Source organism: Battus philenor, unplaced genomic scaffold (genome assembly GCF_028537555.1).
Source record: "Battus philenor isolate CCGP_79_NKW_IND1 unplaced genomic scaffold, ilBatPhil1.0.hap1 SCAF_14, whole genome shotgun sequence".
NCBI classification, from domain to species: domain Eukaryota; kingdom Metazoa; phylum Arthropoda; class Insecta; order Lepidoptera; family Papilionidae; genus Battus; species Battus philenor.
Genome location: NW_027181676.1, coordinates 5,174,223 through 5,189,682, shown reverse-complemented (window position 1 = coordinate 5,189,682; position 15,460 = coordinate 5,174,223). Strand labels below are relative to the sequence as shown.

Below are 15,460 nucleotides of genomic sequence, written 5' to 3'. Positions count from 1 at the left end.
AGTATGTAGAGGCGAGAGCTGAAGCTCCTTTCGAGAGCGCTCGAGTTAGCTACCGTAGTCGTAGGTTATACGCCCTCTGTGCCCTGCCGCCTCGAACCCGCGAAATATGCATACTCTTTGGGCACCAGCGTGACGTTATTAAAATAATATATAAAGTCAATGCAATTTCCTTGCAATGAAGTCGTCTTCATCGACGACCTCTCCTAACTTATCCAAATAAAAAAATAACGACATCATTAATGATCTTTAAAGATTATTCAACTGCAGTAAATTGCCGTTTTTAGGTGTTCTTTATACCCGGTTCTCACTCAAGCTACTCGAATAATAGATTTTACTCGTAGCATAATTGTAAATAACAATAAAGTTGTTTTTATTTTGTTTTAACAATAATTTATTTTGTGAACTAGGCCCGGAAGTCATGCTGCGGTCCTTAATAAACCGCTCGTTTATAATTAGTAAGCCGATCCGCTTTTCAAAGTGCAGTGTTCCAAATAATAACGATTGAGCAGCGTCAAGTTTGACCGCAGAAATGAGCTGGCTCGGTTGTCATTTACAAACTATTTGCATGTCCAAAATGAAACTGAAAATATTATGTTGCATAAATTTATTTGAATTTTATGAAGATTGAACTATTTGAATAAAATAATAGCGGCAAACGAGCGTTTTTTTTTTCAATGTAATAACGTATGAGATCAATTTTTCTATATTATTTCCAAATAATAGTTTTTTTGGCCTGTAAAATAGGTGTTAGTTTCGGTTATGACCCCTTCGTTCGATCCGAATCTTATACTACCCGGCCATTTTTTCAGATTTTGAAAAAGGGAATAGTCGAGAATGAACTGAAGGGGGCAGCAGTTCATAGGTAAGGTTATAGATATTTTACATGGTGACTACACACGTGTGTACGCGTGTTTTTGTACTGTCTTGATAGGACAGGACTCTTTTTTCGCCGAATGTTTTAAATTAATATCGAATCTGTCTAAAAGCTCTGAGTAATATTGGTCGGACATTGTACCACTTTTCTCTTTTTAACTTAAGCTTCAGCCACATCACCTATTTTCATTCTCTGATCGTCCAATATTATTTCATGAATTTTTTGACCTCTTTTGGGTTATTTAAAGGTATGGCGTCTCTGGTGCTGACACGACAACACTGGAGCTCAATAGGCCATTTCTTAACCATCAACATTGATGGTGTACAGTTCCTATAGTATTTATCGAGCTTACCTTGGTAAGAAAGATGGTTTTTTGTACAAACGAAATGTTTAATCAACACACGAAATTCACTTTTTCATTGACAGGAGCCTATTAATAGATAGTGTAGATTAACGACAGCATTGTTGCATTTATAGTAACTGCAGGGGAAATTTAAAAACTTTCGGAGTTGTCAAAGAGCCCCCGTACAGCTGAAATGTAAATTATTTTCTGAAATTATAGGTATTGTCTACACCATCTGACAACATTAATTATCATTATGTTTATCTGAAAGGTTCAAGTCATATTGAAATGTAATTTGGAATTTGTTAATTCGTTTTAGCATTTACATCTTTATATCATTTTTATGCGGGAAATATACTCGTAGAGGTCTATTATGTAATTTACACTTTTCACTTTGCATTATAATTGATTACTTTCGGTTCTAAATATTTATTAGAAATGTCTTTGATTTTAAGATCTCGTGGGTTGTCTTATTATCTTACTTTTAAATTTATGACAATGTTTAATAGAAAAATGAAATAAATTAAGTAAACTCAATGTTTCTGTTGATAATATGTTTAATTATTTATATACATATGTACGGTAATGTAAATATTAAAGAAAGATCGCGATGCATTTGCAGGTCATGTTGTAAGAGGCAAACTTCCACTAATTATGCGAGAAAACGTAGCGTGTCGCTCGTTCCTTTCTTGCTGTAGAAAGGCTGTCAACCTTTGTATTAAATTAATTATACACCCGCTTTAAGAAATTCCTCCGACAAACATGGTGGTAATATTAACTCATAATTAATTTTTAAATGTAAGGAATTAACATGCACCGAATGAAAAAAAATGTCATTAAAAAAAAACAAAGTACTGGTTTTTGTTACATTTTAATATACATATATATAACTAACTAACCCATTATTGATTTTACGTGGCCTCAAAAATTGCACCGATACTAATTTAGGGATTGATTATAAATTTTTTATAAAATTGACTGGTATAATTATTATCATTTTTCAGTCGATAGACTCTTTCTGAAAGACATAGGTTACCCCTAAAGATTGCTACAATGCCTTGCTCTGCCTGCATCTAGAGACTTTCTGCAATCTTGATTACGTCGTCGGCCTAGTTGGGGACCTACCCACGCTGCGACTACCGGATACACAAAATATTACGTTTAATCATTAATTGTTTGTTAAATAAACTTACTAGTGAAACTAATTACAGCGTATGAGATTATTTCGGTGTTAGTTAGCATTACAGTTTAGTTTTAAATAAAGTATGCAGCTTTATGACATCAAATATTCTACCACGCTGGTCTGTTGAAGCTGTACAAAGTATGCGCTAGTTTGCGAAAGCTCGTTGTAAAGTTTCGCGCCGCGCTGCGTGGCAGTGAAGGCATGTGCATATTTTGTTTCTCCCTATACATCTCTGTGAAATAAACGAGCGTCTGTTTCACAGAAAAGTATTAATTGTTAATCACTATTAAAAGAGGTTTTTATCAGTACAATTTCGAAAAATGTCTTACATTGTAAAGTTATCTTTTTGGGTTGCATTGACAATCCGATATTGACTTTAAGTAAATCTTTTAATTTCTTATCAATAGCGTAATATTATTGACAATCAAAAGTTTATTGAGAATATAAATTACATAGTCAATTATAATGAAACTTATGACGTTACTATATTAGTCTAAATCTTTTTACAATTTTGACAAGACTTGAACGTTGTGTTTGTTTTTTTTAAGTTTTAGGTTCTTTATCATCCAAAATTCTTTATTATTGCTCATATTTATTATCTCTCTTTATCTATTCCGGCTAAATTGTTTATAAGACGCATACATGCTTATATAATTCGAGACGGTTTTTTCTCCTTTTTATTTTTATATATATGTCTCAATATATTTTGTATTAGATTTACTTTTTGGGCACTATTTATGCTATTTCAGTAATAACAAATCTGTTACGATGTTTTAATATCATACGTGTATATAGTATGCACCTATTCATACAAATACCGAAATGTACTGGGTTCTTTAAAAAGCAATTTTGTTTTTTGTGAATATGTAAGACATTCTTCGTATAATGAATAAATATTTTTGGTGATTATTTATTGGCCTTTCTGATTCATCACCTTTTGCCATCTCTCTGGTAGTAGCATGACTCCACGCCTATAAAATGATTGAAGATACAAATTACTATCCGTGAGGACATGGAGAACTCATATATCGAGATTCGAGGTCAAACCCAGGCCTTTCAGGTTTACAAACAGTTAAATTCGATAGATTTAACTTCTCACCGATCTCGCGTGTTCGCATCGTCTAATGCCTTTATCGCGTCTTTATCAGTTTCAACCGGCCTTCCAGAACGCAGCGCATCTGCGACATCAAAATCGTCGGATCGAAATTTTGGAAACCAGTTCTGGCACTGGCGTATTGTCAACACATCTTCTTCATACACATCAGCTAATTTCTTTCTGGCTTGAACAGAATTTTTATCTTTTCTATAGATAAAAAGTAAAAAAATATAACGAAAATGCTGCATATTGCTCTCCATATTAAAAAGGGTACCAACCAAAAACTACTGCGTAAAATCACAAACACATACACACACGTATATGCTGTGCGGCTTAAGTGTGAAGTTGGGATCAAAAGAATAGAATTAAATCCTCTGACGGGGAAAACCGAAATTACTTTCCGAACAACCAATAATACAACTAGTTATGTGAAATATTTTTTTTGGATTAAACACAAAACGGTTTTGGAAATGTATACGACCTTTTTATTAGTGAATTTATCCTACTTTTCTAGAAGTGATAAGGAGTAATAGTTTTGTTTTAGTATTTTATAATTCATACTACAGGAAATATTGTCTGTCGTCATGTTCTCGAGTTTGTTCTTGATGTTTACTCCCGTAGATGTTAGTCCAATGTAATTTGTCGCACACGTAACGTATGTCCATTATTGCCAGTAGTAAAAAAAAATAGCTGTTCAAACCGATATTTTTCTTGTTGTTTGTGTGGCTTTTGTAATTGGATTCCGACGAGTTTCTAGGTGACTTCGAATAATTATCTATTAAATCTATTAATAGTAAACAACTATGTAAATCGTAGGTATTGTGTACGATGTTCATTTTAAGGCTTTTTTACGTACGTACCTTTTTATCAGGTTACGTTTTGTGGATACATAAAATGTTACGTTCGCACCTGGAAAACCTTGCGTAACGTGTGCCTGAGACAATAAATGACAGTTGTAACGTTTCTTGCCGGTTACGAGGATACTGGGAAAGTAATTGTTGAGTTTGCGTGTATACTTACGCCGCGGTAATACATCCGTTGGAGATTATAAGTTCCGGTTGTAATTGTAAATAGACCTAACAGACCTAAGCAGTGATTGAGGTTGGATGAAAGGTAATTAGAGTGAATGAGAAAAGTTGATCGAATTTTTGAATGACAGAGTAGAAGGTAGATATTGTGACGAATGAAAGAAGAGAATAGATATAAAAAAATAAGTACATTGGAAAAAAAAATTAATAAATTAAATCCCTGTCCCCAACCAGATAGGGGTGGAAGGATAGGCACCCAATAGGGGGGTCAAATAAAAAAAAGTTCCGGTTGTAATATGACGTTGTGCTGGAAATCGCTCGTAGCATATAATGCCTCGCATTATGATATTTGTTAAGTGCAATAAAACTGTAAAACAAAGATGTGGCTTTTTCATTATATTAAAATATGTACATTAGTTTCGCTGTTTATGTCGTCGTATAAGTGTTAGCTGTAAGCATTAAATATCTAAAAAACTTTTTTTTAAACAGAAAAGCTGTTTATATCGTCGTAATAGTATTAGCTGTAAGCATTAAATACCTAACAAACGTTTTTTATGCAATTTTAAACAGAAAAAAACACAGTTATGAAGTTCGGTAGTTATTCTTATGGCATAAATAAAATTACATACACCATAAGTTTCAATTACTAAATAATCGTGTTCTTAGCTGTCTTCTAAGAATGAATATTTTTAATGTTCTTGTCGCGGTCCATTCCTGTGGTAATTTAAAGCTTAATGCATGTGATTGTTCCTTGTGCTGCCTTCAATTACGACTAGGCTTACAAAACCAAGTTACTTAAACTTTTTAAGTTTCTCCTTAAGTCTCTACCATAGAAATATTTTGTTGCCATACTACTCTAAGCCAAAGGTAATAACGATTGACTTAAGGGAATATCTTAATTAATACGTAAAGAAAGGAAACAAATAGTACGCGATTATATATCCGTCTCCTTTAGTTTTTTAGTAATGCCTTTTTTATTTCACATAGGTTTTGGCTTAAATTTCAAATTTTGAGGTTAAGAGTTAACACATTTTATGATTTTTTTATCAATATATACATCTTTTTTAATAATTAGGTCAGTTTACATGTGTTACAATTTATTGTAACGTAAGTTATAAGCAAAAACATAAAGAATAGTGGACGGACACAAATTAAAAATAAGTGGAATAAATGAATGTTGTGGAGCACTAGAAATTAGGAAAGAAATCAATCAATTTTAATCAATTTAGACAATTGCAATGAAATGAAAACACAAATCTTTTACAAACAAAAAAAAAATATGACAAAAATTTTCTACGTCGATATTAACTTGTGTCTTAAAACTATCGTCTAATTTATAAAAATGGTGCTATTAACTAACACATTTTTAATTTTATTGTTCGTTTCACTTATATTTATACTTTAACTTGTATTTTTCATATTCAGATGACAGAATTACACATAAATGTTCGAACAAAACTTTTAAATAGTTGTAAGTTTTTTAAAAACCATAAAAGAAACGAAGTGAGATAAATATTAATATAATATAAATTTAATTTGATATTATGTTGCGGCCAATAGATTGTGAAGTCCTTAATTTCGTAATAACCATATCTCAATGCATGAACGAACGTAACTCGAAATGTGTTGCGTCAATTGAAACAGGTTGTCAGCACATCGGTTAGTGACATAAAAAAGTCCCCCACTAGTTTTACGAGCAGTGCACTCGGAGACGCAGCTGTTGAATTCTCTGTAAAACCTGGAGTCGTGCAGTTTATAAATGAAACAAAGACAGTTTTCTTTGATCTATAGAATAAATGACGTTTTTCATTTGTTTTAGTTAAAAATTAATGAACGTTGGTGGTGACTCCGGCTTACTCCAACTTCTAATGTATGCATTAATGTGTGGCAAAAATACTTTATATATATATATACACACACACACACACATATAAATATATATATATATATATATATATATATATATATATATATATATATATATACATAGTAGTTACGCATTTACGTTATTAAACAGGGTGGTTAGTTATAGCTTTATAGGGGTCAATGTATAGTTTATTGTCATAATAACATATTGTCAACATGTTTGTACACCCTTTTTTTTTAAAAAAAACAATCGTTTCATAAATGTTAATAACGTAATGATAATATAATAAGAAAAAACTTTTTAACAATCCGGATTATCAATTACATACTGAAATAAAATATTGTTTGTGCCTGCTGACTTTGTACTGCCATTTCGGATTCACTTTATACATAGTGTAAAAGCGTTTTCACCTATAACCAATCGCTCTGAACACAAACAACCATTTTTTTTGTTTTTCATCAAACCAATATCTGCTGTGTGCGCTTTGAGAAGATTTGGACAGTTTGACTATTGTGGATAGTTTTAGTTAATTTGAATAAACAACTTAAACATGTAATGGAAATTGACCGTCTATTAGTCTTGCAAAACAGTATTTTAAAATTAAACTAAACACCTGTAGGTTAAATATAAAACAAAAATAATTATGAAGAGAATATTTTTTGTCACTTAAAATATGTTTACTAAAATTACATATACGCTAACTAAATTAACATTTACAATTAGCAAACTGAACGCAACTATAAAATCAAATAAACTCAATAAATAAAATAGTAGTGCAACTACGTTACGCGGTGCGGTGTAGTTGATACTTTCGGTGTTTGTACTAACATCCATAGCTAAATAGTTAATAACTAAACGGGTATTTAGTAAAAACTACCGTTTTACTTAATTTTGTCTCAGTATCGGATTATTTCTAATATTATGAGAAATAAAGTATTCTAAACCTTAACTAATTTTCAAAAAAAATTTCTGACATTAAGCATTGTATACTAATTAATGATAGGTAAAAATATTATAATCCCAAGTATTATCGATTTTTAGATAATATGAAGAGTGAATGAAGTTAAAAAATAGAAGATAAGACGGTATTAGCGAGTATTGTTTAACAAAAACCAATTCGGACATTCTCAACTGTCACTATCTGTTGTAAACTATCGATGAATAATAAATAACCTTTAACTCGTTCAGTAACCATTATGAATTGAAGTGTAATAGTCGACAGTGTCGTCATGAAATGCGTGCAATTAATGTATTACTTCATTATCATTTACGTACTCTCTACTGCCACATACTAAGTTTCATGAACTTTTTAAATTTATTATATGTCGTATTGTGGTTAGGCGGGTAAATATTTCACATGCTGGTATTTTTTTTGAGAGAAAATGACTTATAAGGGTTACCGAGACCGCTGTACCGCGTCTAAGTTTTTCGCGAGGCAGGACAGGCCGACTATCGGCCGTCGCGTTTTGTCAGCCAGCTGTCACTGAACGCGGCGGCCGCGCTCAAATTCTATTTTCCTTTTTTATGCATCCCACAGGCTCAGTGTCGATTAAGAGTTACGTAATTTTCCGACTTATTCTCGGGATTCTCGGTTTATTATGTTTTCCATCACTATTTACGAGCAATAGACGTGTTTAATATAGCGTTTGAAAGTATAGCGCAGGACCATATTTGATAAGGCTGTGTCCCCAGTCCTCAACTACAAAACTATTCCTGAATATTAGTTAAAATAAAAAGCTAGCTCAGCACCACGTTTGTACTAGTGGTCTAGGCAGACATGACTAGAGTAAATTAATTCGACTTTTTAATAGGTCTGGAATTTAGTCACTTGCGTTTTGCACACGTGCGAAATCCATTTTATAATTGACAAAGGAAGCATGTGTCCTTTCTGAGAGGCTTACTGTTTACTAATTTACTCAGTGGTCAATGTGAATATGGATTTCTAATATAATATTATTGAATTGGTGAGGAGGCTAAGTTGAGCAAAAAGGATTTGACATCATTTTTTTAATATGACTACACAACACGAGTTTTATTAGAACTTCTTTTTTTCTTGATAATTATTGAGTTTATGTCATGAGCATTGGCTTAGGATCTTTAAATGCTTCCATCGACTTGCCAGTTCTCTATAAAATATGGATAGTAGAGTACCTAGTTACGGGCGACTACAAACAAAAGCTGGCTATTATATCAGTCTTAATTTGAATGAAAAAAGCTAAAAATTATTTTAACGCTGGAGAAAAAAAGCAAAAACAAAAAAATAAACACATCAATTTTATTTTGATGTATTTGATTTTGAAAAGAACTCCACCAAAAAGCCAATTAACATAAGTTATTAACACTGCAGGGTAAATAGTAAGACGCGTTGCCTGTAAAAAAATATTCTGTAATTATTCAAAAAATATGTTAATGAATATACATTTACTCCTCTTATATATTTTAATATACAGCGACCACTTGTGTACATCACGAAAAAAATGCCAGAAGCCCAATTTTCAGGAATCAGATTGTGCTCCCCTATAATGGCATCCATGCTTTGAAAGTTCCAAACGCACCCTGACATGAGAAGAGCCCATAACAAATTCAGGCGGCTAGTTTTGTATCGATTTTAACAATATCCTTAATACAGAAGTAGAGCAATACATTCACAAACTTAATTATGTCTGAAAAAGCCTTATAATAAAATATGTGAATATTTACTTCAAAGGAATCATAATATGATACTGGTAATTATATTTTTAATCTCATTATTTCACCCTAGTGGGTGGACATCATTATTCCATATTTCATATGTTCTGAGGCTACAATCGAAAGATATTGTGATTCCCCTGTGCCAAATAGACATGACAGCTGTAACACTAATCAGTCAATGGATATCGACAAGAATAATTTTAGTATAAAACGCTGAAGCACAAGAAACAGTCGTTGATTCGTGACGATTAAAGAATAATACCTAATAATACCTTTTTATATCTAATTTTTCGTGAGATTAATTATTCCTATGCGGATTACTGTAGCGTGTAATTATATAAAATTGGCACATGTCCTTGCCCACATCAATTGTATCACCCCCACATCACTACCACATCATAATAAAATAATAAAGCATTTTTTAAAGAGGGCCAGTGAATTTATGAAATATTACTGAAAAAACTATTAAAGAAAAACGGGTTTCTCTGAATTTGGATGTCCATTTGAATATTAAGATTCATTTCATCTCGAGCCTTGAGTTCGATGAATCTGTAAATGCCGTTAAAGTAAACAACGCTGAATGAATACGGACAAAATTGTTTTCTTATTTATCAAGAAATGTGAGAGATTATCAGTAAAAATTAGTATTTTTCTTTTTAATTTTCTTTCACCTTAACTTTTTAAATATCCAGCACCTTTTTGTTTATTTTTTATGACAATGTTGGAGGCTTGCATATCTCATTTTAAGTAAATGAAGCATCCTGTACTAATTACGCACTTGTAGCTCACGGAGTCGATCCGGACACGATCTAATAACATTAATGAACGCAGAGTCACGTAACGGTTTCCGTTTTCTACAAAAGTCGAAAACTACGGGGGTTACTTAGTATGCGGCAATAGAAACGCGATGGTGTGGCCCGATCCCTACAAGCCGGCGCGCATTCATGGCATTTCATTGTGAGCCGTAAGCGGCAGTCGCCGACCGGCCGCCGCGGGGGGAGCGTGTGTCGTTTCGCGGATCGCATCGCGCTCTATTTACCACGCTCATAAACGAATACGTATCGTGAATTGTACCAGCGGTTCCGGACGCTAATATGACTGTGTGCGAATTACGAACTCCATTATCCTATTTCGAAATAAGTTGACGGGTGAAAATGAACTGGTCACAGTGCGGATTAAAATGATAATTAACGCGTTATTGTTTTTTTTGGTGATGGACGCGGTGGTGACGGAAGCGCCCGGCTCCACCGACGGCTGCTTCCGCGCTCCCGACGGTGGCGGCGGTGCGGTCGAGTGCAACGTACGGACGCTGTCGGACAGAGACGTCGGCGGTTCGATGCACTCGGAAGGCGCGCAGCGGCTCGCGATCCGCTGCGGGCCGCTACTTACCGAGAGCACGCTCAGAGACCACCACTTCGGCAGGATGCAAGGTTTGGCCGAGGTCACTATAAATAATTGTAAACTTCTTCGTCTCCCTGGTAACGCTTTTGAGGGCTTGAGGGGCTTGAAAACCTTGAAGATACGCTCCATGAACAACGAATGGAGCCAAACTAAAGAAATGGATTTGTCACTCGGCGCGTTCAACGGCTTACGAGAACTGCACACCTTAGACTTAGCGTACAATAACATCAGGAAAATTCCGTCGGACTTATTCTGCGCTTTGGAAAACATAATATCACTCAATTTAACTCATAACAAGATAAAATTTGTTGACGAGTTGGGCTTCGGTCACAAATGCGGTTCGACACTCCAAAGTATAGACTTGAGTCACAACGACATTATGTCCTTACCAGCTGACTCTGAAATACTACATCTTCGAAGGCTCACACAACTATTTTTGCAAAATAACAAGATAAATGAATTGCCTGGCGATGTATTCAGCGATTTGCTTGCGTTAAAAGTTGTGAATCTCTCTGAAAACGCTATAAATTATTTGCCTGAGAATTTATTTCAAAATACAAGAGAAATTCGAGAGATTTATTTGAAAAACAATGAACTGGAAATATTGCCCAAGAGGATATTTAATAGGTTGGAACAATTACTCGTTTTAGATCTTTCAGCGAATAAATTGAAGAGCGACCACATAGAAGATGAAACGTTCGGGGGTTTAATAAGATTAATTGTGCTCGACCTGTCACACAACGCGATTGTGCGGATTGCGCAGAACATGTTTAAGGACTTATTCTTTCTACAGATACTAAATTTAAGTAATAATACAATAGGACATATTGAGGATAACGCGTTTTTACCTCTTTTCAATTTGCATAGTCTTAACTTAGGCCAGAACAAATTGAATACGATCGACGATCACGTTTTCAATGGGCTTTTCATTTTAAATAAATTGAATTTAAACAACAATTTGTTGTCGTATATAAGCGAAAACTCGTTTCGAAACTGTTCGGACTTGAAGGATTTAGATTTAAGTTCTAATAAGTTGTCGAAAGTCCCCGAAGCTATTTTGCAATTACCATTGTTGAAGTCATTAGATTTGGGAGAGAATTTATTATCGGAAATAACAAATAATTCCTTTCAAAATCTGTCGCAGCTGACCGGTTTACGTTTAATTGACAATCAAATAGGAAACCTCACAGCCGGCATGTTCTGGGGTTTGCCGAGTCTGCAAGTACTCAATTTGGCGAAAAATAAAATACAGTCGATTGAGACCGAAACCTTTCAAAGGAACACGCAGTTGGAAGCCGTTCGATTGGATGGCAACTTTATTTCTGATATAAACGGGGTGTTTGTATCGCTGACGAAATTGTTGTGGCTGAATCTATCCGAAAATCATTTAGTGTGGTTCGATTACGCTTTTATTCCGGGTAATTTGAAATGGTTAGATATTCACGCCAACTTCATAGAGATTCTCGGCAATTACTATAAAATTCAAAAAGAATTACACGTGAAAACGTTGGACGCGAGTCACAATCGAATAGTTGCTTTGTCGGAAATGTCGATACCAAACAGCATCGAGCTTCTGTTTATAAACAATAATTTTATTTCGAACATCGATATTGATACGTTCCGCGACAAGAACAATTTGACACGGGTCGATATGTATTCTAATGCGATTGAGAGCTTGGATATAAATAGTTTGCGGATTTCCAAAATGGCAGAAGAGCGACCACTGCCCGAATTCTACATTAGCGGTAATCCTTTTCGTTGCGATTGCACGATGAAGTGGTTACTGTTAATTAATTCAATGAGCACAAGGGAGTACCCCCGCGTTATGGATTTAGAGAACGCTATATGTAGAGAATCTTATGTTCGTGGTGCCAAATACATCCCGGTCAGCTCGCTTCATTTGAAAGATTTCTTATGTAAATATGACAGTCATTGCCCGGAAGATTGCGGCTGTTGCGATTTTAACTTCTGTAATTGTAAAACTGTTTGCCCTAGAAATTGTTCGTGCTATCACGATTCCACGAAAACCACTAACGTTGTGGACTGTTCCGTGCAGCAGACTGATATAGTTCCAGGAGAATTTCCGGTTAGCGCGACGCATATTTACTTGGACGGAAATGTTTACAACGTACTTAACGACACCGTTTTCCTTTCAATGCGTAAAGCCGTTGTAATGTATTTAAATTCTAGCAACATTGTGGACCTTCATAACAATACTTTTGATACACTTGTCGAACTGCGGATCCTACATTTAGACAACAATAAGTTAAAATGTTTACGAGGTCTCGAGTTTTCAAAGTTGAGCAACTTGAAAGAATTGTATCTGCAAAGTAACGCTATTGAGTTTATTTCAAACGTAACTTTTTCCTTTTTAGACGCTCTCGAAGTTTTACGCTTGGATGGAAACAGACTTGTTAATTATGGTCTGTGGCATTTGGACAATAATATAAAGTTACAAACTCTTTTTATCAGCGGTAACCGTTGGTCATGTGATTGTAAATATTTACAAGGTTTCTTAATGTATATATCGCAGAACGTTGAAAAAGTTGTAGATATTCATAGCTTATGGTGTTCCAATGAGAAAACGAGACCAGTGAAAAAGTCGTTGAATTTAAATGTGACAGTTTGTAGTGAAATAAGTGATTCGTCAATGATAAGCGCTCTTTTCGTTTCCAACAATATACCTCTGCTGGCGTCGGCCCTCACCGGCTTCATGCTTATATTATTGATTTTAGTTTTAGCATTCACATTTAGATACGCTTGCAGAATGTGGTTGTATTCAAATTGCGGCATTAAGCTCTCTCCCTTAGCGGGCGCCTTTAATGACGCTGATAAGCTTTATGACGCTTACATTTGTTATAGTCCTAAAGACGAAGAATTTGTAATAGAATCTCTGGCACAAGAGCTTGAAAATGGTTACCCGTCTTATCATCTGTGCTTACATTACAGAGACGTACCTCAATTCGAGGCTACGTATGCCCAGTTCCCCGATCTAGTAGTGGAAGCAACAGAAGCGTCGCGTCGCATAATTGTAGTACTGACTAAAAATTTCATTTTAACAGAATGGTCGCAAATAGAATTCCGTCATGCCTTACAGAAAGCGCTCCGTAAGAATCCCCACAAATTAATAATAGTCGCCGTAGGGCTCGTTCCACGAGATCCGGAATTGAAGTCGTATTTGAGAACAGGTTTAGAGGTAACGTGGAAAGAGAAACGGTTCTGGGAACGATTACGATACGCCATGCCCTCGTCGAAACGTCGCGGGCAAAAGTTGAAAAGGCTCAATTACGGAAGGAACTCGAATACTTACACAATGGACGCGTCTGTATTGAATAGCACCTGCCAAACGTTGTGCGGTAAGTCTGCGAACTCCGCAGAGCGATCACCGTGCGATAGACCTTTATCCGAGCATATATACTCAACAATAGATTCCGATTACTCGTCGGCAGACTTCCACGGCCGCCACAATCAACCGCACTCTGTAGTTCTGCAGCACACTGTGCAAACGTATCTGGTGTAATTCGTAGTAAATTCATAAATATATGATCTCAGGTTGTAATATCAAAGGAGCTCTGAAAAGATTGCTTGACGTCAACAAAACAAAATGATCCTGTATTGTAAATAGAAACAATGTATTATAATATAATATTTGTTAGTTATATCTTGTATATTGACGATACCAAATTATTGCATTTCTGTGAGATTTGCTTGTTTGTAATTTATTTCTTTGTTCTATAATATATGTAAGTATTAATTCGAAAGACTGTAAAATATTGTGTAGTTTTTATCCGATTACGGCTGATGTTTGTATAGACACCTAATTAAAAATCTTTATAACCAAACGTTGTCTTTTATTCCTAACTAAAGTAATTTTATTTTATGTTGAGGGGAAAAGATTTTTTTAAATGTATATACTTTCGTATCGTGTAGATGTTTTATTTCGTGACCGTCTTTACGATGTCTTGGAGCAGCTGGGTTTAGTAAACAGAAATCGAGATAAATAGAAAAGTGTTCGCCTTAATTTTTTTAAAACAATTTTTATATTTCCCGTTGACAATATTCCGGCTTTTCATTATAACTAATGTTTCAAATCTTGAATAACAGAATGACTGATTATTTTGAATGCTGTTACCTTGACAAATATGTATATTTTTTATAGGATCAGATCCGATATTATGCTTAGATCTAGGAATCTCTTTATTAATCAAATGAATTGCCTTCGATTCCTTTGAAATAGGAAAAACAAATGAATAGCTCTACTGCTTTCCTTTTTTTTAATTCATTTAAAAGTTAACGCCCATAGCGATAGCTTTATTTTTTGCTTGCGGACGCAAATGGCGTCTTCAATCCACTTCAGAGGTCATTTTACTTATTGAGTGAGCACTCGACATCTATGCTCTATCGGACAACTTTTTCTTCGTCGCCGATAGTCGCCGGGTCATGCGCCTTTTATTTATTCGAACCCGATTTATATTCAATGTGGAATACAAATGAAACACGATATGTCACTTAACCGTACAGTTGAAGTAAGTATTGATTGAATCGATATTGCTGTAATTCGATTATGACTTGAATAATTTATGAGGATGAAATAAATTTTTTAGAGTGTTTTATTCATTTTGGGAATTCTTTATTTATAATGAAAGGCTTATTTTCTTACTGTTGGAAATGTTTTTCTTAATTTAGCTTATCATTTATAAATATAAGTAAATAAACTTTGTAATGGTTTGTAATGTTATAACACAATATAAATATCAAATGCTAGTGTGTGTTATTTAAGGCAATCAAAACAGAATAGATTACTCGTAGTTTTTGAGAAAGGCATCTGTTATTTAGATTTCACTTTCTCAATATTATCTATTTTTGTTGTAGGAGAAAAGGTAACAAACAATGTCATGTCTATTAATTACACTTGGTTGTTGGATTATGATCGTATATTTTATAATTATATAAGAGTTATCATTATAACTACAATAT

The 15,460-nt window shown here is 34.3% G+C and overlaps 1 protein-coding gene across 1 annotated transcript; it reads left to right on the top strand.

Annotated features, from left to right (window-relative positions):
- The first annotated feature begins 10,094 nt into the window (after positions 1-10,094).
- LOC137918447 (toll-like receptor 7) lies at positions 10,095-14,325 on the top strand. The gene has a single exon (XM_068761253.1). It carries the CDS (start codon positions 10,263-10,265, stop codon positions 14,001-14,003), a length of 3,741 nt encoding a protein of 1,246 aa, XP_068617354.1. The 5' UTR covers positions 10,095-10,262; the 3' UTR covers positions 14,004-14,325.
- Positions 14,326-15,460: the final 1,135 nt, after the last annotated feature.

What these genes read in the sequence shown, in the direction of transcription:
- LOC137918447 (XM_068761253.1), top strand. Translation starts at nt 10,263, where the DNA reads ATGATAATTAACGCGTTATTGTTTTTTTTGGTGATGGACGCGGTGGTG.